The sequence below is a fragment of the Cricetulus griseus genome (genome assembly GCF_003668045.3).
Source record: "Cricetulus griseus strain 17A/GY chromosome 1 unlocalized genomic scaffold, alternate assembly CriGri-PICRH-1.0 chr1_1, whole genome shotgun sequence".
Lineage (NCBI taxonomy): Eukaryota > Metazoa > Chordata > Mammalia > Rodentia > Cricetidae > Cricetulus > Cricetulus griseus.
Genome location: NW_023276807.1, coordinates 83,280,572 through 83,307,737, shown reverse-complemented (window position 1 = coordinate 83,307,737; position 27,166 = coordinate 83,280,572). Strand labels below are relative to the sequence as shown.

Below are 27,166 nucleotides of genomic sequence, written 5' to 3'. Positions count from 1 at the left end.
ACAGGCAGCCAATCCTTTCTTTAAATTGTTGACCATGCTAATGGAATTTGCTGGTGGACCTCCAGGAATGCCTCCCTTTGCCTCTTATATTCTGCAGAGGATATGGGAGGTAAGTCTTGAAGTACATGCTTCCAGTCTTTTATCTTCTTAGGGAGTTTCCTTTTGTTGTTGTTTTGATTTTGTTGTTGTTGTTTTAATTTTTTTCTTTTTATTAAAGAGTAATTTTACTTTAAGCAAGACAGAATATAGCAAAATTGAGTGGAAGGTACAGATACTTCCCACCCACCCCTGCCTTCATGGATTTTGCTTTTTTATACTGTTTCCACCATCTTACATTTCTGTTTCTTATTTGGGTCAAATGAACCAAGTGTTTTCAACAGTTGATACAGGCAGAAGAAATATCAAATACTGCTTCTTTTCTTTCAGGGTCATTGCTGTCAGAACAGATTTCTTGGTAAGGACTGGAAAAGCTCTAGGCCAGGACTCAGTAAACCCTTTTTCTAAAGGCCAAATGCCAAATGTTTATGAAGTTTTGTAGATCACAAATATTTGTTGAAAATGTTCAACTATGCTGTTGTCACCTGAAAGCCATTCATGAGGCAATAAATAGGAAGCTTGGCAGTATTCAAATAAAAGGACAGAATAAACAAACAGCCATAGAATGTAGCCTATAGTCCAGAGACTGCCATCCACTGCTCTAGATTACCATAATTCCCATTTCCATAAAAAGAATCTCCGTAACAATTCATTGTGCTCTTTTGCATTCTCATGTAATAGTAATAGTTTGGACATAGAATAAGAAAAAGTCTAATGAGGAACTCTAGAAAATTGGAAGTGCTTTCTCCTCCCTGTCAATTGTGGAGATAAAATCCAGGACTTAGTTCATGCTTTGCCAGTATTCTAGCACCAAGACATATCACCAACCAAAATATGTTTAAGTAAATTAATAAACTTAGCAAGTCCATTGGATTCTCATGTTTGTCCTGGTTATTTTAAATTTTGTGAACTAGCAACAAATTTTCCTGAGTTTTTCCTGCTCTTTGAGCATAGTAGGAAAATATGGGCAAAACTTCTGTAAAAAACTAGTTTAAAGAAAATGAAAAGGGGCTCGAGAGATGGCTCAGTGGTTAAGAGCACTGGCAACTCATCCAGAGTTCCTGAGTTTGATTCCTAGCAACCACATGGTTTCTCACAACCATCTATAGTAGGATCTTATACCCTCTTCTGGCTTAAAGGTGTACAAGCAGATAGAGCACTCATATATATATACATAAAATAAATAAATATTAAGAAAAAAGGAAAAATAATGGCCTGGAGAAATGACCAGGTATTTAAGAGCACTTGTTCTTGTGTATGACCCACGTTCAATTCCAATCACCCAAAGGGTGGCTCACAACCACTCATATAACTAGTTCCACTTATACAAATAAGCTCTAAAAAGAAAAAATTAGCTAAATAATTAATGACATTTACCAAAGGAAAGTAGATATCAATTGCTCATTCAGTTACATTATGTCCTGTTTTTGTCATTTTATTTATAGGTTATTGAATACAATCCTTCTCAGTGTCTGGACTGGTTGGCAGTGCAGACACCCCGAAATAAGCTGGCACACAGCTGGGTCCTTCAGAATATGGAAAATTGGGTCGAACGGTTTCTTTTGGCTCACAATTATCCTAGAGTCAGGACTTGTAAGTCAAATGTTTAAAATTTAGCCGATTATTTATTGTTTCAAATGTTAGGTTTGTTTTACTGTTTGTTGGTTCGATTTTGAGTTTTGGGGGGTGGTGGAGGTAACTCAGCGATATACTCATTATTATGTAAAGCTCTGAGAGGTATCATAAAATATCAGTTTTTGTTTGATACTATGAGTATCTATTGTATTTTTGTTTTGTTTCTAAGTGTTACTGAAGAAAGTAGATGATGAGAAAATTCTTTATTAAAGGTAACTCTTGATTCCAGGACAGCCAGAGAGAGCTACATAGTGAGATCCCATCTTGAAAAACAAGTAACTCTCGAGAAGGCTATGATTAAAATAGTAATTAAGGCAGACATCCATGGATATAATTATGATAGTTAAATAATACACATCTTTTGTGTCCAAGCCATTGGCAAAGTCTTAGAAGACAGATGGAGAGGCACTCGGTATTCTAAAGAATGTGGCCATGTCAAATGGACCAGAGCGCCTGAGAGAACTGCAGTTACTAAAACCACAACAGTTTCAGTAACAAATTTTAGAATACTCTGTGTTCTAGTCCAAAGTATAAAGTGATATTTACAACTTCATACTGATTCCCAGCACCCATGTGGCAGCTCACAAACTCCTGTGACTGCTGTTCTGAGGGATCTGATAACCTCTTGTGGCCTCAGCTGGCACCAGGCCCCAGCTGGTACACAGACATAAATTCAAGCAACACACACTTGAGCAAATAAAGATAAACAAATCCATAAAAGAGAATACTGAAGAATTTGTATGTGCTCCCCAGGAGGTGGACCATAACTCCTCGTTTGTAGGAGCTTAGTGATGCCCGTGAAGAGTAGACATGAGTGTGAGAAGTAGCCTGGCCGTGAGGGAATGTGACTAACAGGCAAGTGCTCAGGGTGACTTTCACAAAGTCCAGTGGAGAGTGGACCCTGACATGCTGCAGTATCCTGAGCTAAACAGTCATAGCGTCAGACAACCTCGATTTAAGAGACACACTGTGAACTACCTAATTGGTACTCCTCAGAACTACCAAAGTTACCAGAGACAAGGAGTCTGAGAAACTGTCAGAACCAAGAAGAACTTCAGGGGATGTACTAGTTAAAAATGATGTGTGTCCAGACAGGATCCTGGAAGCAAACAAAAGCACCATGGGGTAAAAGGAGTGAAATCTAAGTTGTGGAGTAAATAGTAATTTGTCTTTGTTAGTTCCTTAGAATAATTTAGCATAATAATAGTAGATGTTAATGGTAGTAGAAGCTTGGTGAGAGTTATATGGGAGTTGTGTGTGCCACCTGTCTGAAGTCAGATGTTTATCTGAAAGGCCTTTTCAGTGGAGGTTACCTGTAGATTGGCATTAGTACTCTGCCCAGAGTCTTGCCTTCTCCCTTACATACTTTATTTGACCTCATAATCCTGTTAGTTTGTTTAGCCAGATGTTAAACTGATGTTCATGATAATACTGTGGAAGTGAATTTTTCTACATAGTACTAATACTGTAATATTACTTTCACAAAAGGCCATAGCAGTTTGTGTCAAGATCCTTTAAGAATCCAGGTGGTGATGGTGTTGCACATCTTTAGTACCAGCACTAGGGAGGCAGAGGCAGGCAGATCTCTGAGTTTGAGGTCAGCCTGGTCTACAGAGCAAGTTGCAGGACAGCCAGGGCTACAAAGAGAAACCCTGTCTCAGAAAAACAACAACAGCAACAACAAAACCCACCAAGACTCTTTAAGAAAAATATGTCCCCTCTGTAAGGATCCAGGCATTACGCTGGCCTGCCCATGTCACCTGGCAGAATGTACTCAGGCAGTACCCTGGTCAGCCCAGGGTTCCATGACTACTAGTCTGGAGGCAGGTGCAAAAGACCCCTTTACGCTCTCTTTCTGCTCCTCTCTTTCCTGCTAGTTCCCCTGGGGCAGACAGGACTTTTCCTGTCTCCCTCCTCCTCTTCTGTCCTCTGTGTGTCTTTTTTCCTCTTCTCATCCCCCCCCCTTTCTAATAAAACTTCTCACTAAGCTTTGTCTGCCTTGGCATGTTTGCCCCTCTGCCTCGGTCACCCTCGCCTGCCATGGAATCCGCCAAGCTTCCCCTTGTGCTTTTTCCTAACACCTTCCACCTAATTTTTTAAAATATCTTTTTTTACTTTATTTAAATTAAAAACAATCTTATTTTACATACCAATCACAGTTCCCTCTCCCTCCTGCTCTCCCAGGCCCCTACCAACCTCCCATCCCACCCCACTTCCACTCCCCAGGGAAGGTGAGACTTCCCATCCCTCCACTTAAAACTTGTAATACCATTCCAGGACTTGTATATAAGTCATTTGTCCAAAATATACCTGTCCGCTCAGTGAGAATCCTGACTTGGTTACATTATAGTTCCATAGTCTCAGTAATAGGCTTAATGACAAGCTTAACATGGAGTCTCTGAGTTGTAGTTAGCCTTTAGAAGACCATTGGCAAAGAAGAAGGACAGTTTCATTGAGAAGCACTTCCCCAAAGCAGCGAGGAATCTGTAAAATGAGCTACCCTGGAAGACTTTCAAAGGACTGTATGTAGCCAGTAGTGCCTTTAATACCAGGACTTAATGGTCTGCAACAGCAAGGGAAGATGTAGAACACCTTGTGCCAAATAACACAGCCCTCTCTCTCCCCAAAGAGTGGGAGGGGAATTTCAAGAGTTAGCATTCTACCAGTGACACACATAAACATATATTTGTTAAGTATGTTATATGGCATTATCTTTAAATTATAACTTACTAGGGTGTTTTTAAAGTAACCCTAAGACCTAAAACATTAAATTATTCAGTGGTATCAACTACTTTACAGTAGGCTGTTTTTTTTTCTCTTTTTAAGTCATACTGTTTCTTCCGAAAAAATACGTTGTAAGATAGGAGAATTCTACATTGTGGGAAAGCTGAACAAAATAGGTTGAAAACTAGTTCTGATAGCCAATGCTTAGATGGAGGAAGAGAATCAGGAATTCAGGGTTAGCTTGAGTAGCATGAGAGACTTCCTCTGGGGGCGGGGGAGAACCAAACCAGTTTCTGTAGTGATGATTATTGTTGCCACTTAAAGTACAGCAGTGGCAGAATAGAAGGAAGGTTCTTTCTTCTGGACCAAAGGTAAATCAGAAGGATATTTAAAAGATGTCATGTCCCTTAATTTTTATTCATTTTTATTGGTAAAGGGAAGAGTGGTTTTGTGTTTATTAACTGCTCTTCAGTCTACTGAAATCTTACAAGGATCTGACAGTTTTGTTTTACATTTTATAGCTGCAGCTTATCTTCTGGTGTCCCTTATACCAAGCAATTCATTCCGCCAGATGTTCCGGTCAACAAGGTCTTTGCACATCCCAACCCGTGACCTTCCACTCAGTCCAGACACGACAGTAGTCCTACATCAGGTCTACAACGTGCTCCTTGGTTTGCTCTCAAGAGCCAAACTTTATGTTGATGCTGCTGTTCATGGCACTACAAAGCTAGTGCCCTATTTTAGCTTTATGACTTACTGTTTAATTTCCAAAACTGAGAAGCTGATGTTTTCCACATATTTCATGGATTTGTGGAACCTTTTCCAGCCTAAACTTTCTGAGCCAGCAATAGCTACAAATCACAATAAACAGGCTTTGCTTTCATTTTGGTACAATGTGTGTGCTGACTGTCCAGAGAATATCCGCCTTATTGTTCAAAACCCAGTGGTAACCAAGAACATTGCCTTCAATTACATCCTTGCTGACCATGATGATCAGGATGTGGTGCTTTTTAACCGTGGGATGCTGCCTGCCTACTATGGCATTCTGAGGCTCTGCTGTGAGCAATCGCCTGCATTCACTCGACAACTGGCTTCTCACCAGAACATCCAGTGGGCCTTTAAGAATCTTACACCACATGCCAGCCAATACCCTGGAGTGAGTACAGTTAATACTTTTAATATCTGTTTCCTCAGCTTGGTTAGCAGTGCATTTTTCCCCATTTAAGAAATGATGCAATACAGAATAGTCTAATTTTAATCATTCACCCACTTTGTCTTTCAATGCTGGGAATTGAACCCAAGCTCATGTTCCTGGGAGGCATGTGCTTTAGCAACTGAGCTATACCCCTCTCCCAACATATATATGCTTTTCTTTGAATTTATATCTTATGTGTATGAGTATTTTGTCTATATGCAACATTCAAGCCTCATGCCCATTGAGTCCAGAGGAGGGGCAGAATTCCTTGGTACTGGAGTTGTAGATGATTGTAAGCTGCCATGTGCCCAGTGCTCTTAACCTCTGAGCCATCTCTCCAGCCCCAACTAATCATCCTTAAAGACTTAACACGATAGCTTTCCTAAATACCCTTATATAATGCAATATAATCGACAAAATAGGTGATTATATTTCCTTATGCAGGTGTTAAAATTCTGTTTCCAGTGGCACATATCTTCTTAAATATGGTTTTGTTTGTTTGATTTGTTTTTTTGTTATTTTGAGACAGGGTTTCTCTGTGTAACAGTTCTGGCTGTCCTGGGACTCACAGAGATCTGCCTGCCTCTGCCTCCCAAGTGCTGGGATTAAAGGTGTGCACCACCACCACCCAGCATAAATATGAGATTTTTATATTGTTTTATTTTTAACTTTTGTATGGCATTAGCTTACATGTACATACAGACCCAATCTTATTCCCTTTTCTTTGAAGGGTACTTGTAAGTTTCATATTTTATTCTCCCTGTATGTAATATCATTCCTGGTTATTATGCTTCTCTTTTGTGTCTTACCGTTGTAAACTACCCTTTATTAGGTTAAACTGTTACTCATTGATGTATGGTGAGTTTAGAATCTCTTACCCAGAAAGAACAGCATAATTTCTCATTGAGAATTAGATTGCTTGTAATATAAGAAGGAAATGTCCAATCAGGACCACAAAGTTGAAAGCTAAGGATGAAAAGGGTGGAAACAGATGAGTATCTGTCACAGGCTGAAGAGATCAGTGATAGTATTTATTTTCAGTCAGTTTGTCTCTGTCACGGTTCACATAAATAGCATTTAACTTAGTTACTGTGATACCCAGAGTTATATAAGCAGTGGTAAAAGTTGGCTGAGTTAAATGCCAGTCTCCTTGAGTTGGTTTCTGTTCTTGATGTCAGTCAGATGTAATCATCTTTTGTTGTTGTTGTTGTTGTTGTTAGAATTCAGTTATTAGAAATTTTCATGAAAATTTTGTTGTTAAATTTTGCCAAGAAAAATATAAAGCTACACACTTTAGTTCATTAATAAATACACTATAAGCTCAATTTCACATTTATATAAATAAATTAATCACAGCTAATGATTTCACTAAATATTAATTCCCATATTTCATCACTGTCAGTCTAGAGTGATTGTTCTAAATGTTGATACAAAGGTGTGTCTCAGAAACAATATTAATTCAAGGGTTCATAAATCCTTAAGATAAAGCAATTGAGATGCCTTTGAGGGTAAAACCATTTGCCACTAAGCCTGATGAATGACCTCATTGTAATCCTTGGGATCCACACTCCAAAAGGAAAGAATGTTAGGTGTTCCCCTCCCCCAAAATAAATACATGGTTTTAAAAATATTTAAAACTAAATAAGGGTTTCTCATTTACTAAAGGACTAGAACAGAGGGTAAGTTTAGCCTGTTGTTATATGCGCCTTTGAATTTAAAATAATAGTGTTTTAAACAGCATTAAGACTTTTATCTGTAGTATTGAATCTTTGTGAATTTTAATTTTAAGGGTCATACAGGTGTGTCCATATGCAGCTGCATTAACTCCAGGATAATCATAAATAGTGCCCAGCACAAAGTCATGAACATGAGGTTTTTATTTGAGTAACTTGATTACATGGCTCTCAGATAGGAGCTTTACAATGTCAAAGGTTAGACTAACAGGTGATAGTATATTATGTATTCAAATTTTAGGTAGATTTCACTACTGACTTTATGATAACTGGTCCCTTTAGTTGTGTGGTTAATCTATGATTTTAGTAGTTGGCTAATGAGTTTTAATAGTTGGCTAATGAATATTCGTTCAGAAGTGGGGTACAAATGTTCTAGTTGAAACATTGAAAGATCATCATTGCCTCTTCTAGGCTGTGGAAGAACTGTTTAACTTAATGCAGCTGTTTATAGCTCAGAGGCCAGACATGCGAGAAGAAGAATTAGAAGATATTAAACAGTTTAAGAAAACAACTATAAGCTGTTATTTACGCTGCTTAGATGGTCGTTCTTGTTGGACTACTTTAATAAGGTAAAAGGATATTTTGTGATTTTGGCGGGGGTGGGGGTTTGGGGGGATTGGTTTTCCAAGTAAAAATAAGGTACCTGTCTACACTAGAAGAGGAATAATTTTGATTATTTATAACTAAAAACTTGTTCTTTTAAAACAATTATTATTTTAAATACAGAGTCTGATGTAGCCTAAGTTAGCCTTTTACTTACACCATGTAGCTAAGGATGACCTTGAACTTCTGATCCTCATGCCTCCACCTTCCAAGTTCTGGAATTACAGATGCATGCCACTCTTCAATATTTATGTAGTGCTGGAATCTTCACCACCGAGTCATCTCTCCAGCTCAAACTCATTGGTTTTTTAATAAAAAAAATTAGCATTGTTACACTGAAATTTAAAAATACTCTCATCATACCTTTCTCTTGCCATTGTGGATAAAGAATTGATTAGGCATTGGTAGACACGTTTTCCTCTAAATTACATGGAAAGATTTTATTTCCTTTTCCAGGTTAAATATCCCTTAATATGCCCAGAGTGCTTAGAAGTAGAAATGTTTCTGATTTCAGATAATTTGTTTTTAACTTTGGAAAATTTCCATAAACTTTACCAGCTGGGCAGCCATAATCCAGAAATCTAAAATGTCCCACAACAGTGAGCCAACTGATTGGTTAATAATCTTGAGATTTCAGATTTGGGCTGCTCAGTCAGAAAAGTATAGTGTACATGCTTATAATTCCACTTACGGTAGCCAAGACAGGAGGACTGCTATAAACTGGAGGCTGGTCTGAGGTACATAACAAAATCTCTTAAACAGGATAGAAACAAGGGGCTGGAGAAATGGTTCAGTGTTTAAGAGCACTGGCTGCTCTTTGAGAGGACCCAGGTTCAATTCCCAGGACCCACATGGTACTGTCTGTAACTCCAATTTCAGGGTATCTAGAATCCTCACACAGACATAAATTCGGACAAAACACCAATGCACATAAAATAAAAATAAATAAATTATTTAAAAAATTAAAAAAAACAACATGTAGCCAGTTTCTTTTATATGATAGGAAAGCCAGAAGCTTAAGCCAATTTTACTTGTGTTTGTCATCACCAGATTGTTCTTTCCTGTTCACATTGGACTTTCTCTATTCTTCCAGTGCCTTCAGAATACTGTTAGAGTCTGATGAAGACAGACTTCTTGTGGTATTTAATCGAGGGTTAATCCTGATGACTGAGGTAAATATTATATTGCATTTCCTTGTGAATGGGTCTCATTTTAATACTCTTTCCAAGACTTCTTACTGCATATGTAAAGAATGTCTGCTGAACTGTCTCACAGGTTCCTCCTCATCTTATATTTATTTCACTTAGTAAATAAAAATGAAAATCGTGGGTTTTTTTTTTTTTTTTTTTTTTTTTTTTGATCAAGGTTACACATTATTTCCCCAAAACTTGCTTATTTGGTGGAACCAAAATAGAAGGCCCTGAGACTTGCACAGGGCTGAAATCTGCAGACATTCTTTCCATGATTCTTAGTTCACAAGTGGGAGATGGTTTAAAGCTACCAGAAGTACATCATACTCTTTAATCTTATGCTGGAGATAAGGTAAAATTGTACATGTGAAAGTATTGCAGAAATTAAGATGTACTATTGATTTCTTGTTAATAATGTTATAGAGTAGGAACAGAATAAAAACTAAACTTTGAGGAATTTGGACATGGCAGTGATAAGTGGGGAAATATTCAAATAAATGACTTTCTGAGCCCAGAGGCAATAAAGTTTGGGCTTTGAGGATTTAAATGTCTACTTTATGCTAAGTATTATAACGAGAGAGACAATCCCTAGTCCATAAGGTTAAGATATCTTTATTCAGATAAACACCAGCCAAACACAAGCCAGAGCGTGCCAGGGACAGTGAGGCAGGCAGGCCAGAGAGAAGGGCTCCCATGTGCCTTGCAGCCCCTTAAAAACCTATCATGCCTCATCCTGACCTCACCTTGACCACGCCCTGACAGGCGTGGTCAGGCACACCTGTAGCCAGCCCTTAGGAGGTGTGGTTATGGTGTCTCCCTACAAAAGTATTGCACCAGGCAAAGGAATATAGCAAAAGAGATACAATTCCTATCCTTCCAGTTTACAGGTTAAATATGTGCAAAAACAGCCTCCATATTAAGAACTGTCACAGAACCTAGGCTCAGAATTTTGAACTTTGAATAATGTATGAACTATATAAACTGACTTGGGAGGATTAAAAGAAGGAATTCTTTCTTATATGCTAAAATAGAAAAAAAAAGAACTAAAAATTTAATATGTTACCACTCCCTTTGTACACAGACTCTGGAAAGATAGCTAACATAGCTCCCTAGTCGTCCTAGTTCTGGTTGGTGCTTGCTTCTTTCTCATTTTTAAGGCTGCAGTATTAGGACAAATCAGATTTAATTTTGTGGGGGGTTTTTTTGTTGTTGTTTTTTGTTTTTTTTGAGATAGGGTTTTCTGTGTAGCCTTGGCTGGCCTTGAACTTGCTCTGTACACCAGACTGGCCTTGAACTCACAGAGTTTTGCCTGCCACTGCCTCCCGAGTGCTGGGATTAAAGGTGTACACCACCACCACACAGCACAAATCAGAAACTAAAAGGTGTGTGTGTGTGTGTGTGTGTGTGTGTGTGTAATGATATATATGTATCTATGTATGTATATGTATATATTTAAACAAGCTATTCACAGGCTGGAGAGATGGCTCAGAGGTTAAGAGCACTGGCTGTTCTTCCAGAGGTCCTGAGTTCAATTCCCAGCAACCACATGGTGGCTCACAACCATCTGTTATGAAATCTGGTGCCCTCTTCTGGTGTGCAGATATACATGGAAGCAGAATGTTGTATACATAATAAATAAATAAAATCTTTAAAAAGGCAGCATGCCTCTAACCCCCAGTACTGAGGGGGTGAAGAAAGAGGATCCTTGGAGTTTGCTATTTAAGTAGTCTAGCTCAACATGCAAATTCCAGGTTCAATGGGAAACCTTGTCAAAAAAAAAAAAAAGTGCAGGGCTATGGGGATGGCTCAGTAGGTAAAGGTAATTTTCCACAAGCTTGACAATCTGAGTTTGATTACTAAGGACCCACATAATGGAAGGAGCACACCATGCTGTGCAAATTCTCCTCTAAACTTCACAGGCACACTGGGGTGTGCCTATACCCCCTCCCACACACACATAAATGTTTCCAAGATTTTCTTTGTAAAGATGAAGAATGATTGAGGACCGCACCCGACATGCACAGGTGTGCACATGCACAGGGGCAGTTTGATATAGAAAATAAGTAACACTTGCGTGTACCACAGTCTGAGTCTGGAAACACCTTTAGAACATAAACAATTCCATTTGTGTCAAAAGTATAAATACAATTAAGGGCTTTTAAATTTTTAAATTTTTATTCCCTAAATCACTTGTAGTCCTTCAACACACTGCACATGATGTATCATGAAGCTACAGCTTGCCATGTGACTGGAGACTTAGTAGAACTTCTGTCAATATTCCTTTCGGTCTTGAAGTCTACACGCCCATATCTTCAGAGAAAAGGTTTGTCATTTAACTTTTTATTTTTGTTACCAGTTTGCTACCATTAAAGAGAGTGTTTTGGTTTTTCTTTGTCTTACTCATTTCTGTGCTGAACTAGCTAATAAATGGGTAATGTTTATCATGCCCTCATAATGTAAAAGTGGAATATTCTTATATATTTTATTTATACCTGCTAGAAAACAATAGGCAAGCATACTATAAGAATCAAGATCTAGCCAGGCATTGGTGTTGCATGCCTTTAATCCTAGCACTCAGGAGGCAGAGGCAGGCGGATCTCTGTGACTTTGAGGCCAGCCTGGTCTACAGATTGAGTTCCAGGACAGGCTCCAAAACCACCAACCCTGTCTTACAAAACCAAACAAAAAAAAAAGTCAAGATCTAGGAGATTAGAAGTTTCCACGAACAGTAATTAGTTGGATTTTTTTTAAGCCTTCATATCTCAGATTAGGTTTTTTTTTTTAATTTCAGTAGAAATAAGTGTAAAAAAATAACTTTATGATTCTAGAAAGTGTGGTATATCAAGATGTTACCATGTTTAGCACCTACCTATAACCCTCACCTCTGGAGGGTGACCCAGGAGGATTGAAAGTCCCGGGCCAGCCTGGGCTATATTTAGCAAGACCCAATCTCTCCTCTACCCCCTGGGGGGAAAAAGATTGGTTTAATAATTGGCTTAATGTAGCAATCTCATGATCTCATGAAATTAACAATTTAGCTTTAATCAAACATGTTTTTTGTAATTAATTTGAAACTGGCAGTGTTAGTATCACAACAGAAAGAAAATTTGTGAGGAACTGTGATCATTAAAAAAAGCCCATTAAATTATGCTTTTACCTTTGCAGATGTGAAGCAAGCATTAATCCAGTGGCAGGAGAGAATTGAATTTGCCCATAAACTTCTAACCCTTCTTAATTCCTACAGCCCTCCAGAACTAAGAAATGCTTGCATAGGTAAGTTGCTTGAAAAATAAAAGTTGTATACAAGTATTTTATAGTTTGTCTTTATCTTTTGTTTTGTTTTTGTAAGTTGTGAGGTTACATTTATAGTGTTTGGAAGACAGTGACACTCATCTGTGTTACTGACACAGAATAACAGGTCCTAAGAAAAACAAGTTATTTCTTAATGTGCTAGTGTTAACATGTTTTGTAGGCAGAATATCTGGGTCTTTTTCAGTTTTTGTAGGTTTCTTGCAGCTCTAAAAAATCTTCTGATCCTAAATGAACAAGGTAGAATCATGTCAATATTTACAAGGTGGAACTGTCTGTGTAAAAGATAGGGTTAGTTGCTTCACTGTGGGTCTTTGGCCTTAAAAAGATTTCTCAGTAACTGTTGATAGACTCTTGAGAATAACACTTTTGTGACTGGTTACTTTCATTCTGTGATAATATATAGCTGTCAAAAGAATCTTCCATTTTAAATGTAGAGTGAAGTTTGTTACTACCTTAGGAACCACTTGAAGTAGTGAAGGTTACAGATTGTTAACTATTTGTAATTTCTCAAAATAGCATAAATAACTAGTTACCCATCATGATATTTACCTTTTTTTTTTTTTTAAGATTTTATTTATTTATTATGTATACAGTCTTCTGCCTGCATGCCAGCAGAGGGCACCAGATCTCATTCAAGGTGGTTGTGAGCCACCTTGTGGTTGCTGGGAAATGAACTCAGAATTCAGGACATCTGGAAGAATAGCCAGTGCTCTTAACCGCTGAGCCATCTCTCCAGCCCGAGATTTACCTTTTTTAAAGATTTACTTATTTATGTATACAGTATTCTGCTTGTATGTATGCTTGCACACCAAAAGTGGGCACCAGATCCCATTACAGATGGTTGAGCGCCACTGTGTGGATGCTGGGAATTGAATTCAGGACCTCTGGAAGAGTAGCCAGTGCTCTTAATCTCTGAGCCACCTCTTCAGTCCAAGATTTACTCTTGTGTGATTAGTGAGTGGAGATCATTGTAGCCAATATCATAAAAACTTTAATTGCAGACTGCAGATTATCAGATATCTCTTAGATCCAAGTTGTTGTAATGAACTTTATAAAGATAAATAATCAGGGTATATTGCTGTTTGACTAGACTGTTTCTATTTCTACAAGTAAGCAAGGAGAATGGGGACAATAGTGATAGTGTTTAAATTTTTTTAAGTAAAGTCCCTCTGCTGTGGTTGTTACACTCTTGATCCATAGTTGGGCATTAGACAGTTTCTCCCTTTGTTAGGTGCTCAAACAGTGTGTACTACTCTCAGCACACTAGAGCCTCAACAGATTTTGTGAATTGAGAAGTAATGGGTAAATCTAACCCCAGTGTTTTAACTACTCTAAATCATTTTCATTTTCAGATGTACTCAAGGAACTTGTGCTTTTGAGTCCCCATGATTTTCTTCATACTCTGGTTCCCTTCCTACAACACAACCATTGTACTTACCATCACAGTAATATACCAAGTATGTATTTATCTAACATAATGCTTGAATATGGTTGGCATGTAATCATTCTGCACACTGAAGCTTGTAGATTTATTTTTCCATTTATTCTTATTGTACACTTTTAATGTCTTAGTGTCTCTTGGACCTTATTTCCCTTGTCGAGAAAATATCAAGCTAATAGGAGGGAAAAGCAATATTCGGCCTCCGCGCCCTGAACTCAATATGTGCCTCTTGCCCACAATGGTGGAAACCAGTAAGGTATGTTGGGATGCCAGGAAAACCGTATTTCTATAGTACAAGGTAATCTGAAATTTCCCCCTGGCGGTTGAGTCTGTTAGATATATGTAACGTTTCATGAATCCCAATATTAGATTCATTTGGATTTTTTTCCTTTAAGTGCTCTGAAATGTTGATATTTGCAAAATCAACAGTAAGCACAAGTTGTTAAGATTTTTTTCTTCTTCTAAAAGATAGTTTAATAGTAAACCTTAGTTTGTTACTAGGCTAAATTATAGTGTGTCCTGCATCTAAATCTACAAAGTCAAATTAGGTATTGGAATGTTTTCGATTTGGCCATATAATCAAGACATCTTTTATTATCCCTATAATCATATTCTCCTTAACCTACCCATAATGTCACTGTTTGATAGATTTATCATCTGGTTCCTATTCTCTAATGCATATGCTAAAATAGTGTCAATCTTTAATTATAGAGAAAAGCTATATTAACACAAGATATCTTAGTTCTTACATTTTTCAAAAAACATTTTTCCCTTTGGCTTTCTTCACCCACACCTTCATCCACACACCCTCTTGCCTACTATGCTTGGATCTTAAGTATATTTGGGCAATTCTCCATGATAAAACATTAAAAATAATTAACATTATAGTTACCCTTACAGAAATATCCTCAAATCTTTCCAAAATCAAATATAACTCATTCTTCTTGATGATATGTTTATAAAGTGTCACATGCTAAAATTTCAGTACTTTTCCTCTATTAGAGTATATAGGAATGATGGGTAATTATAATTGATAGTATTTGCACACTGACAATAAACCTACGACAACTATGATTTTAATAACACTAGAAATTTGGAATTTAAAACTAGATTCTTATAGAAGGTAAAGATTTAATTAGCTTTTTACTTAATCTTATTACATTTGCACAAAATATGCTCTTTATTATACAATTTAAGTGCAACCATTTTATCATCTTTAACCTTCAGGGCAAAGATGACGTTTATGATCGTATGCTGCTAGACTACTTCTTTTCTTATCATCAGTTCATCCATCTATTATGCCGAGTTGCAATCAACTGTGAAAAATTTACTGAAACATTAGTTAAGCTGAGTAAGTATAAAAGATGAGCAGTAAATTCCACTGAATTATTTTAAGCCCCTAGCCATTCAGGAAGGGGAAACATATATGACAATCCCTTTATTTTTTTTCTTTTTTAAAGTGAATGTTTAAAAATATCAATTAGTATTCTTGGGAATATCTTAATTTTTATTAAGAAAACACCAACTTACTGGTTTCCATTGAATAGTTCTGCCCAGAGTTTCAGCTGGCCTGTTAAGGAGTATGGAGTAGGGCTGATGATCACTTTGTACACAGAAGCCCAAGTCCACCAACTGCACAACGCAACTAAAACCAAACTGCCTTGCTTAGGGAGAAAAGTTTAGAGACAGACTTGACTTCCTTGGCCCTTATCTTGAGGGTGAGTCGAAATCTTTAGTGCCAGCTGTGCTTTGGAGCTGGTGGTGCCAGAAAAGCTGAGTGGGCTTGGCAGCGTGAAGCAGAGGTGCATATATGAGTAACTAGGAGGTAAGTCTCATAAAACGAGAGGACACATTTGAAAGGGTCAACATGAGCAATAGAAAAAAAAAAATCTTTCAGTAGTTGTATGGGGGAGAAAAAAATTAAAAGAATGCCTAATACCTCTTTCCAAAGTCTGGACCTGGAAGTTCTGAGGTTCTATATGTCCTGCCTTCTAATTTTATCAAGGATGGACCAGGATCCTCTCCAATCTCTATAGTTTCATTTCAGAGTGGGGAGTAATACTTTTGAAAAATACCACTTAGGAAACTACCACTTAGATCAAGAAATAGACTATAATCATGCCCCAGAATTCCTCTTTGTGTTCCATCTTAGCTACAACTCCCTTTCTTATGGAAAAGATTTTGGCCCATTCCAGGTAGGGCAAAAGATAGGATCCAGCCTTAGATTTCATTATCCAGGAAGAAGGAAGTGGTTACAGCTGTCAGGGATAACTCCTCTTCAGAAAAGTCATCTTATTGGTAAGTGTTAGCATATCTTCAGATTTGAAGGACTGTTTCTTCATTAGCTGATCATAGCTACTTATCTATGGATGATGCCAAGATACGGGGAGGTAAGGATATCTGTAGATTGTCTGTTTCAGAATTACACATCTGGGTTGTAGAACTTGGTAAAAGTCTGAAACTTTAGTAGTAACAATGGTCAGGTGTAAAACAATACTCAGGAGTTCTGATAGTATAGCCTTTGTGCTCAGATAAGAGGTGTTTCCAAAGATGCTGACCTTTGGAGAATTCCCAGGTAATTATGTTTATATAATTTATAACAACGTATGTAAAGAGTTGCTCTTGATACTTGGACAACTTTCACGGAGTAATGAATGTTCTATGGTTTTTGAGTGTCTTTTCATCAATGCAACTATGTATATTCGTGGAAATTAAGAATGGAGGAGTTGGGCCATGTGGTGCACGCTTTTAATCCCAGCACTCGGGAGGCCGAGACAGGTGGATCTCTGAGTTCGAGGTCAGCCTGGTCTACAGAATGAGTTCCAGCACAGGCTCCAAAACAATACAGAGAAATACTGTCTCTGGAAAAAGAAAAAAAAAAAAAAAAAAAAAAAAAGAATGTAGGAGGGAAGCTGAAGGTGGTAGCTCGTGCCTGAATCCCCACATGTGCAATTTCAACACCAAGAGGGCTGTGGCAGGAAGATGGCCAGACATTTAAGGTCTACCTGGGCTACAGAGTGGAAATGTCCACAAAAAATAAGCATAAATAAAGGGAAAGAAAGGACACGCTTGACATCACATGCCAAATCAACGTCACTCGTAACTATGAAGCACTGTTAATTCTGCCTTACTTAGTTTTTTTATCTACACGCTTTAATGGAATGTTCTATATAGTGTTTCGAGTATTCTCAACTGTGCTATTATCCATAGTATGGTAGTTATTAGCTGTGTTGGAAGGGTTAAAAATTCAAATGTGACAAAAGGAACTATTTTAAGGAATTCCAGCCAAACTAAGTTTAAATGAGCCAAATGGTGGCGTTTAGCACAAAACTAGATACTAGTAGAGATTATTAATAGTTGTGAAAACCTTATAAATTAAAATACAAACTGACAGCCTAGCATAGTGGCATCTTTTAATCCCAGAAGATCTCTATGAGTTCAAGGCTAGTCAGGGCTATATGGTGAGGCAATGTCTCAACAAACAAAACAAACAAATCACAAAGTAGTTAATTAGAAAGAGATTTAATAGATAGCTACCAAAAGACAAAATGGTTTTAGACTTTGGTAAAATGGAAACTAACGAAAACCAGGACATGAACAGTTAATGTCATTCACACAACAAAAGTGTTTGTTAACCATATGAGAAGTTGTCCGCACTCATTAATGAAAAAGCACCCTCCCTAGGATGGGGAGGGCGGACTTGTTTGGGCTATACTCATTTTTCAGAGACTGAGAGAAGAACTGATGAATGGAATGCTATCAGTTCTGGGAGGCAATTTGGTATTGTCAGTTAAAATTTAGCATATTCCTTCCTTTGTCCTGAGCATAGCAGAAATTTACTCTGTTCTGCTCATACAACATACAGAGGATGTTTATTTTCACTTCATTCACAGTGTGTGGAATTGAAGACAATGTTCATCAATAAGAGCACATTTTAGTTTGTCATTTCATTTGTATTATACAGTCTTCAAAACAAACGACATAACATTCCTTGAGTTATATGGGGAAGAAAAACAACCCAGAAAATAGACTTGAAGGTATGTAGCTCAGTGATTCAGCAGTGAACCCAAGTATTGGGTTCAATCCCCAGCACTCAGGTTGAACAAGTAACATAAAGAGTATAACCACATTCTTAGAAAGGAGTAGAGTATCACCCTTAGTAACAGGCAGAAGGTCAAGCGTGCTTGTGCACACCTTTAATCCCAGCATTTGAGAAACAGAGACTGAGAGTTCAAACCTATGATGAGTCTACATAATGAGTTCCTTGACAGCCAGAACTACACAGTGGGACCCTGTCTCAAAACAAATAAACAAACACAAGTGAATAATATCATTGTAAAAGGATGAAATCATGGGGTGCATTTGTTTTCTAAGTTATATATCTGTAAGGGTGAAATTATTAATAATGACCATGTACTGTTTTATTTGTTGACATATGGTATCTCTATGCACTCCTGTAGACCAGACTGGCCTCTAACTCAGGGATGTGCTTTCCATTGCTTTCTTAGTGTTAGGTATTAAAGAGATTCTTCACCTTGCCCAGCTTGTGATTGGAACTTTTTATAGTCATGTAAAAAATGGTATTGGCAAACTATAATTAACCCCTTTTTAGGTCCTAGAGTTTATGAGCAAAATAAATAATAGGATGCTTATATAAAAGTTAAATAAATCCTTAAGTTTCATCATCATTTACATTTTCACTTTCAATGATAAAACAAGGGCCTTGTACCTTTAGCATTTCACATTTATGAAATTTTTCTGAATATGTTAAAAAAATTCTTTACAAATAACATACTTAAAACACAAAACAAAATATTTTTATGACAGGGTCTCACTGTGTAGGTTTGGCTATCAACAAACTCATGGTGTAGACCAGACTGGCCTCACAGAGATCCTGCTGCTGCTGCTGCTACTGCAGTGGTGCTGGAATTATGGGAGTGTGCCATTACATGTAACTAAAACTGTTGAAAGGCCAGGTATGTTGCTACACAGTTACTAAAGATTTATTTAAGATTTTTTTATTTTATTTTATGAATATGAATATTTGCCTGAATATGTCTGTGCACCAGGGTGTTTCTGATGCCTGGAGAGCCAGAAGACAGCCCTGGGACTAGAGTTACAGGTGTTTGTGAGCCACCATGTTGATACTGGGAATCAAACCCTCCATAAGAGCAACAAGTGCTCTGACCTGCTGAGCCATCTCTCCAGCCTCCAAAACTGATTTGACTAAATTAAACAAATATAAATCCATGGTACAGAAGGCACACTCTGATTCCTGCTTCTCTTTAGCATATAAAGTTATTAACTTGAAAATGGCTGTTTTCCCTAAAGGTGTCAAAGGGTAAATGTATTTCAGACCACCCCGACATCTAATGCAGATCCAAAGCTAACTTTATCAGACCACCAGGAGCAAATCCGTATGTGCTACACATAGTAACCACATATAAACAAACTTAAATTTTAAACTGCTTGCCAATTTGTTCATTTCCAGAAGAATTGACATGGATGATTGAATAGTACAGAGTTAGGCCATCACATTCTCGTAACCTACAAGGAGAGCTACATTAGGTTACTTAGTGGGAATGCAATTAGAAGACGAGTTCCATCAGATACTGGTATTTATAGCCTAAGGCGTCTTGATTATTTTATAGTAGAACATTACTCATGGGGCCTTTATCCACTAGCTGATGCCACTGGACAAATGCACACAGACACACACAATAGAAAAAATAAAGAAGTATACCTGAGAGCTTGGTGACTGCTTCTCCATGTGCTTAGTACCCAAAGAATGAGGTAGGTATTGAGGAGGAATATGCAGAGTTAAGAGAGTTTTGGTCTCTCACTCATCCCCAGTGCTTTGTGAAAATGCAAGAAAGTTCAGAAATCTGGAACTCTGAAGGAACAGCCTTCTAGCCAGAGAAACAGCTTGAGAGGGAATTGGATGGACTGGAAGGTGACTTCAGTTACCCCTGGTTGGCATAGTGTTGTCTAGAGTTTTCTGTATAAGCAAGCTTCGGAAACTATCATTCTCAGATTGGTAGTTTGATGGGGGATGTCCTTTTGTATGCTGTGAGTCTATGTTTCTCTTATTGGTTGATGAGTAAAGCTGTTCCAGCCAATGGATAGGCAGAATGTGGCCAGGCAGGAAGTGTAGGTGGGGCTACCAGATTAGGAGAATGCTGGGAAGAGGAACACAGAAACTGAGTTGCCAGAGAGACTCCCTATAGCTACCACTGGTAAGGTAGGACACCTGGGCATTCTCCGGTAAGCCAAAACCACATGGAGATACATAGATGAGTAGTTATGAGTTAATAATTAAGAGAGAGGTGGCCAATGCCAAACAGTTTATAATTAATATAAGCCTCTATGTTTGTTTGGGACTAAATGGCTGCAGGACCAGGCAGAATCTTCAGTCTACAGTAATGTTCGTTGCTATATTACATAGTACATCAAACTAATTTCCTCAATGCTGCACTGCTTAAAATAAAGCTAACATGCTACTAGCCTTAGTGAATCTAAAAAGGAACAAGGCTGGGAAGTAGTTCACTGTTAAGGGTATCCCACTTAGCATGCTGAAGGCCTGGGCTAGAACTCCTGTACAAAGTGTGACAGGGGAAATATGTTAAGTAAACAGATAAAATATGAAGATCACAAAAGAATACCAGATGGTTTGAGTAAATGTAGATTACTGAGACAATTATAGATGTTAGAATTAGGTAAGTGTGGGATAGATGTAACAGGCTTTGAGATGAATTAAGAGACTATTAAAAACTCTCTGAGCCTAATATCTTCATTCAAGAAAAGGAAACAAGTTGAGCATGGTGGCGCACATCAGTAATCCTAGCACTTGAGAATTGGAGGCAAGGGCATGAGAACCCATCTCAGGAAAAAGCAAAAATCATCCTCCTGTTCCCTCCCCCCCAAAAAATAAATAAATTGAAATAAGGATTAAAGTAATACTTTTCAAAGCTGTGAAATTTTAATGTGTTTATTTGACATACCTAATACAGTAGGTGCCAATAAATGTTCCTTTCCTTATTATTTTTTTTTTCCGATGCAAAAGCAAAGAATCTTTTATTGTTTACGGAGCTAACTGCATTAACTCGGGACCTTTGTCCATTCATTGCTGTGGATGGCTGGAGAAGGATCTCCTCCTTAATTATAAAGTGGTTTTATATCATAAAAGACATCTTCAGGATTGGTTTGTAGTGATTAATGCTGGGTTTTTGTAGCTGTTGAAAAGTAAGGATTATTTTACTTTGAGGAACAACTGTTGAAGAAAGAAAAAGTTCATAAAAACTTCAGTGGTAATACAGACTTGCCATGAGAATTTACATCTGAACAGCAGTCTGGAGACTGGCAGTCTGAAGAGATGGATACTAGTAACAGACTTTACAAGCCACACAGTCTAGGTCATGTGTTCTTTGGCTTTTTGTTCTTTGTTTTAATGTTTTGTTCTTCATCAATCCTTAAAAATGTAAGCTTCCAGGTCTAGGAGTTCAACAGCTGTAATCCCATACTTCTGAGGCAGAGACAAGAGGATTGTGGGATCTAAGACTGGCTTGGGCTATGTGTCAAGAGACCATGGTGTCAAAGTTAAAAAGTAAAAACTATTCCTAACTCACTCAACCATAAAACAGGTGGCATCAGACTTGGCACAAGGATCATATTTTCCCAACCCTTGTTTTATGACCAGTTACAAAAAAAGAATATGTGACTATAGAAACTATTCCCACTGGGTGGTGGCGGCAGCGGTGCATGCCTTTAATCCTAGCACTTGGCAGAGGCAGGCGAATCTGTGAGTTCAAGGCCAGTCTTGTCTACAGAGTGAATTCCAGGACAGCCAGGGCTGTTCCACAAAGGAACCCTGTCTTGAAAAAGGAGGGGGGGAGGTTTGCACAGTTTGATGGCTTGTCTGTTTATATGTGCTATGACAGATAAATGCTTCCAACCTCATCCAGATTAGGTTGGGATAAAGGAAGGATGAGAATTGTCTTGTCCTTTGCACAAAACTAGTAGGTTTAATTCTGAAAGAGATCCCAAAGTATGTGATTTGCTGTTTAAAGATCTCAAAGCCAAGAGCTGGCAAACTATAACCCACCTACTAGTAGTTCCTAAGAAGCCAACAGCTACCTACTAAGAGTTGATTTCATATTTATATACTAAGAAAATCAGGATATAGTGTTTTATGACACATGAAAGTTACAATTCAAAAAAATTTGTTAAGTTTTACTTGTATCCAGCCATCCTTGGTCATTTGCTGCTGTCCCTGCCACTTTGGCATTGCCTTCACAGCCTTGACTAGCTACAGTGGGCATCAGATGGCCATAAGACCTCTTACTGTTTGCTCAACTCCCAACTCAACCCATACTTTTTGTTTTACTGGAAGATAGCTTATATTCTATTTCTCCTCTGTGGTCTTACTTTTCCTGAAGGTAGAGAGATGAAGAAGTAGGACATTTATGTTGCTGACATTGCAGCTTCTGTAAGAGAGGCAGGGAGAGTAGAGGGAAGGAAGAACATATGAAAATGTCCTTGACATTTAAAAATTAGAGATTTCAGAACATGGGCTGTAGCTCACTGGTTAAGTGCTTACCTAGCTTATGTGTCTGCACACCTGGTTTCAAACCCCAGGATAATGCACACAAGGCACAGAGTGCTAACAGCATTCACAGTCCCAAATCTGATCTACCCACAAGATCCTGAGGACAATCAAGAAGACAGTAGTAGAGTAGACTCAGCAGTGTTTACTTCAGTATACACAGAGAAAACAAGGGGAAGAAATGGGGTGCTTTAGAATGTAGTTCTCAACTCCTCTCCCACCTTTCTGAAATGTAGCAAACCTAGGAAATTTTCTAATGTCCAAGAAAACTTTGAAACCCCTCACATTTACTTTAATCTTCCCAGATAAGTTCCAGTACTCAAAAATAAAGAGCTGGTTGAAGTTGTCTTAGATCCTTCTGGGAATATAAAGGGTATATAAATAATAAAATATAAAATAATAAAATATACAGGGTATATAAATAAATTCACAATTCCACATTATCAGTTTCTGCAATGCTTAAAACATTGCAATGAGTTCTCTTGTAAGTGTTGTAAGTTTCTAAGAATACAGACAAGATGCATTTAAAACCAGAGGTAGCTAACAGTGTTGTACCTGCTGTTCAGTAACTAAGCAGTATAACTTATAACCTACTCTGATTTTTTTTTTCTTTCAAATATTAGGTGTCCTGGTTGCCTATGAAGGCTTGCCACTTCATCTTGCACTGTTTCCCAAACTTTGGACTGAGCTATGTCAGACTCAGGTAAAGCAAGTGGTTTTTACATCATTGGTCTCTGATTTCATCCAACCAAATCCGGGGAATTTTTAGAACAACTGGTTGAAAACTAATTGGCTAGAAATTGGAAATGTTGTAGAATTAAGGGAAGTACTGCCTGCTGGAATTTTATTCCAACTCAAGCTCAAATAAGCTATTTATGTTGGATTTCTTATCCACGACTCAGTAGCAGCAGTTTCTGGGAAAATCTGAAACCCAGAGATAATAGAGGAAGCAAGCTCATAGCCTCCCAGCTCTCTCCACCCAATGGGTCTTTCCCTTTTCACACTGACATCCCTAGCAGAAACTGTGCTGCTTGGCCTTCAACTCTGCCCATGTTTTCTACCATCAGTCTCACCAAGAACAGGACAATTTTAGCTAAAACCAAATTGAACAGGAAAGGCTACTTCACCCTCTTCGAGTTTCAGAGAGTCATCTCCAGCCAGGTATAGTATGCTGGAGCAGGAGGATAGCCCCAAATTCAAAGCCAGCCTGAGCTATATAACCAGGTCCCTTCTTCTTCTTTTTCTTAAACAGGACCCCTTTTAAAAATAAATAAATAGATAATGGAAGTCTTTAATGCCAGTTAAGATGCTGAAGGATTTGTGAAGAAGGTAGCCAGATTAGTCTAACCTAAAGTTTGTCTCAGTCCTTGAATATGGCCTAAAGGGTACCCCCAAATATATAAACTATTCCATTTCCTTCTGGTCGCATCTGTTCACCATGCTGTACCATAATGGTTATTTCCTGCCCCAAACTATAAGACTGTATATAGCATCATCATCTGTTCCTTCAAGAATGTTAGTTTTCTGTAGTATTACTTATTATTTCTGAAGAAAATTTCTGAACTATTACTACAAACACAAAACATTGTTTTGCTTGTCTTCCTCTAGCAAATTGCTACAGTTCCACCTATCACTGAACACTGTCCTTTTCCCCACTTTAGTCCTCTATGTCAAAAAACTGCATCAAGCTTCTGTGTGAAGATCCTGTTTTTGCAGAGTATATTAAATGTATCCTGATGGATGAAAGGACTTTTCTAAATAACAATATTGTCTATACATTCATGACACATTTCCTTCTAAAGGTATGTATGTAGTTCTTCTGAAATGTCATTTCTGCTTAATTAATGTGTGCTTATTATGTTGGTCTTGAATGTTACGACTTATTTTGCATATGCACGCATGCACGGACATGTGTTCTTTTCTAGGTTCAAAGTCAAGTGTTTTCAGAAGCAAACTGTGCCAATTTGATCAGCACCCTTATCACAAACTTGATAAATCAATATCAAAATCTACAATCTGATTTCACCAACCGCGTTGAAATTTCAAAAGCAAGTGCTTCTTTAAATGGGGTAAGAACTGTGCCAAGAAGTTCAAAACTCACCTTAAAATCAAGTCTTGATAATAGTTAAACAGAGGCCAAATACAAGACTTTTCTGTTTAAAGGATGAGAAAAACTATTTTAATTAACTGTTCACTGTGCTATGTACACCGAAAGCACACACTTTACATTATTGAGACCATGTGTGACCAAATGGCATTCAGTATGTTAAGGGCAACAAGACCAGTAAGAATAGTGGCACACACCTATAATCACAGCATTTTGAGAAGCAGTGGCAGGAAGACCACTGGCAAATTGGTAGACTAGCTTTGGAACATGAGTTCCAAGCCAGCCAGGGCCAGAGAGGTCTGACACTATCAAAAAACAAAAATAAGTCCCTTTATCTCTGCTTACATGTGCATTGAAATTTCTGATAATTGTATTGTCTATGGATCCCAAGTTATCAGAACAATCACTTAGGATTATAAAGGCAACTAAGACTATAAAGTATGCCGATTTGTGTAGATTGTATAATAGCCATAGAATGGAAACATGCGGACTGTCATTCAGCAGCAGCCCCCAACTATAAAGATGCTCAGAAAACTAACCAGCATTCCTTTTTCTTTCTTGTTCAGAACACCAGAGCTAAGCTTGAGAAATTTGAAATCACTATTTATGCCTAAGCTGCATTATTTGGTTTCTGTTTTAAGAGTCTTTACTCTGGCCTACTTGACATAGGCACAAAACAATGGTATAACTGATTCAACTGATAGAATACTGTAATGTCCTAATGCTGGGTTTAGCATTATTCCACATTGCCAGAGAAACCAGAGTAGTAAATTCCGAGGAAGTAAACATGTTCATTTACCTGTGAAGTTTTGTTTAAATGTTGCCTTCAGGCTTTGAACTCTTACTATCTGGGTTTTTGTAGGACCTGAGGGCACTTGCTTTGCTCCTGTCAGTACACACTCCCAAACAGTTAAACCCAGCTCTGATCCCAACTCTGCAAGAGCTTTTAAGCAAGTGTAGGACTTGTCTGCAGCAGAGAAACTCACTCCAAGATCAAGAAGCCAAAGAAAGAAAAACTAAAGGTTAGCTTTGTCAACTAAGTCATCGGCTGGGGCTGGGACTGAGGATGAAGACAAGCTGGAGGTATTCATCAGTGGTTGCTCTTGCCTAGTATTGCGAGCACTCAGTTTTGACCTCCAGCACTACCAAAAAAAAGGGGGGGGGGTCAAAACAAAACTGGCTTCCCTCACAATTGCCCCAGTAGGGTTTTAATCTTTTAAAGAAGATTCTGTTTTTAATATACTTTTTTCCCCACAGATGATGAAGGGGCAACTCCTGTTAAAAGAAGGCGAGTGAGCAGTGATGAAGAGCACACTGTAGACAGCTGCATTGGCGACATAAAAGCAGATACCAGGGAAGTCCTGACGCCCACTAGCACCTCAGACAATGAGACAAGAGACTCATCCATTATTGATCCAGGGACCGAGCAAGACCTTCCTTCCCCCGAAAATGGCTCTGTCAAAGAGTATCGGATGGAAGGCCCATCTTCATTTTCAGAAGACGGGTCACATATCCGGTCACAGCATGCAGAGGAGCAGTCTACCAGTGGCAGGTTTGATGACTGTAAAGAGTTTAAAGACCTTCACTGTTCCAAGGATACTACACTAGCTGAAGACGAATCCGAATTCCCTTCTACTTCCATCTCCGCAGTTCTGTCTGACTTAGCTGATTTGAGAAGCTGTGACGGTCAAGCTTTGTCCTCCCAGGACCCCGAGGCTGCTTTATCACTCAGTTGTGGCCATTCCAGAGGCCTCTTTAGTCACATGCAGCAACACGACATTTTAGATACCCTGTGTAGGACCATTGAATCAACAATCCATGTGGTCACAAGGATATCTGGCAAAGGAAATCAAGCTGCTTCTTGACATTAGATGTGGCATGTCTACTTTCAAGTGCCCCTCCCCCATGCCGTTTGTCTAAATTTTGCTTATTTGTTTTGTGCTTCAGTTTGTCCAGTGCTCTCTGCTTGAATGGCAAGATAGATTTATAGGCTTAATTCTTGGTCAGGCAGAACTCCAGATGAAAAAATTTGCATCTTCTGTATACTTTCTAAAGGGCAATCAGATAATGGATATGTTTTATGTAATTAAGAGTTCACTGTAGTGGCTTTCATTTAATATGGCTTTCTGGGAGAATCAGGGCTCTGACCCTGTACAACGTAATTTAAACTTACAGCATTTTTACTGTGTATAATATGGTGTCCTCTGTGCCAGTTTTGTACCTTAAAATAAGAGAGGCAGATTGCCTCTGATCGCTGTGGTTCTTATTATCAAAATTAAGTTTACTTGTATACGGAACAACCACAAGAAATTTGATTCTGTAAAGAATCCTCTTTAGCTGTGGCCTGGCAGTATATAAATGGTGCTTTATTTAACAGAATACCTGTGGAGGAAATAAAGCACACTTGATGTAAAAATAACTGTTTTATTTTTATTGAAATGACTGACTCTGTTCTGTGTACTTAATTAAACTGACTGTGATGACTTTCCTTTGTTACGTAAGTTGTTTCAGTTTCCTCGGATGACAGC

General features: G+C 38.2%; 1 protein-coding gene across 4 annotated transcripts in view; it reads left to right on the top strand.

Moving 5' to 3' along the window:
- Positions 1 to 27,126, top strand: part of Usp34 (ubiquitin specific peptidase 34) — a 185,301-nt gene extending 158,175 nt beyond the window's left edge. For 3 of the 4 annotated variants that reach the window (XM_027388016.2, XM_027388015.2, XM_027388018.2), the window contains 15 exons: positions 5 to 109; positions 1,542 to 1,689; positions 4,977 to 5,611; positions 7,795 to 7,952; positions 9,080 to 9,158; positions 11,373 to 11,499; positions 12,342 to 12,449; positions 13,841 to 13,945; positions 14,061 to 14,185; positions 15,157 to 15,280; positions 23,155 to 23,234; positions 24,193 to 24,333; positions 24,457 to 24,600; positions 25,501 to 25,660; positions 25,896 to 27,126. In XM_027388016.2, the coding sequence (XP_027243817.1) occupies positions 5 to 109; positions 1,542 to 1,689; positions 4,977 to 5,611; positions 7,795 to 7,952; positions 9,080 to 9,158; positions 11,373 to 11,499; positions 12,342 to 12,449; positions 13,841 to 13,945; positions 14,061 to 14,185; positions 15,157 to 15,280; positions 23,155 to 23,234; positions 24,193 to 24,333; positions 24,457 to 24,600; positions 25,501 to 25,660; positions 25,896 to 26,503 (2,847 nt within the window). In that variant the 3' untranslated portion in view covers positions 26,504 to 27,126. The remainder of the gene's footprint in view (positions 1 to 4; positions 110 to 1,541; positions 1,690 to 4,976; positions 5,612 to 7,794; positions 7,953 to 9,079; positions 9,159 to 11,372; positions 11,500 to 12,341; positions 12,450 to 13,840; positions 13,946 to 14,060; positions 14,186 to 15,156; positions 15,281 to 23,154; positions 23,235 to 24,192; positions 24,334 to 24,456; positions 24,601 to 25,500; positions 25,661 to 25,895) is intronic. The other variant, XM_027388017.2, reaches the window with a different exon arrangement.
- Positions 27,127 to 27,166: the final 40 nt, after the last annotated feature.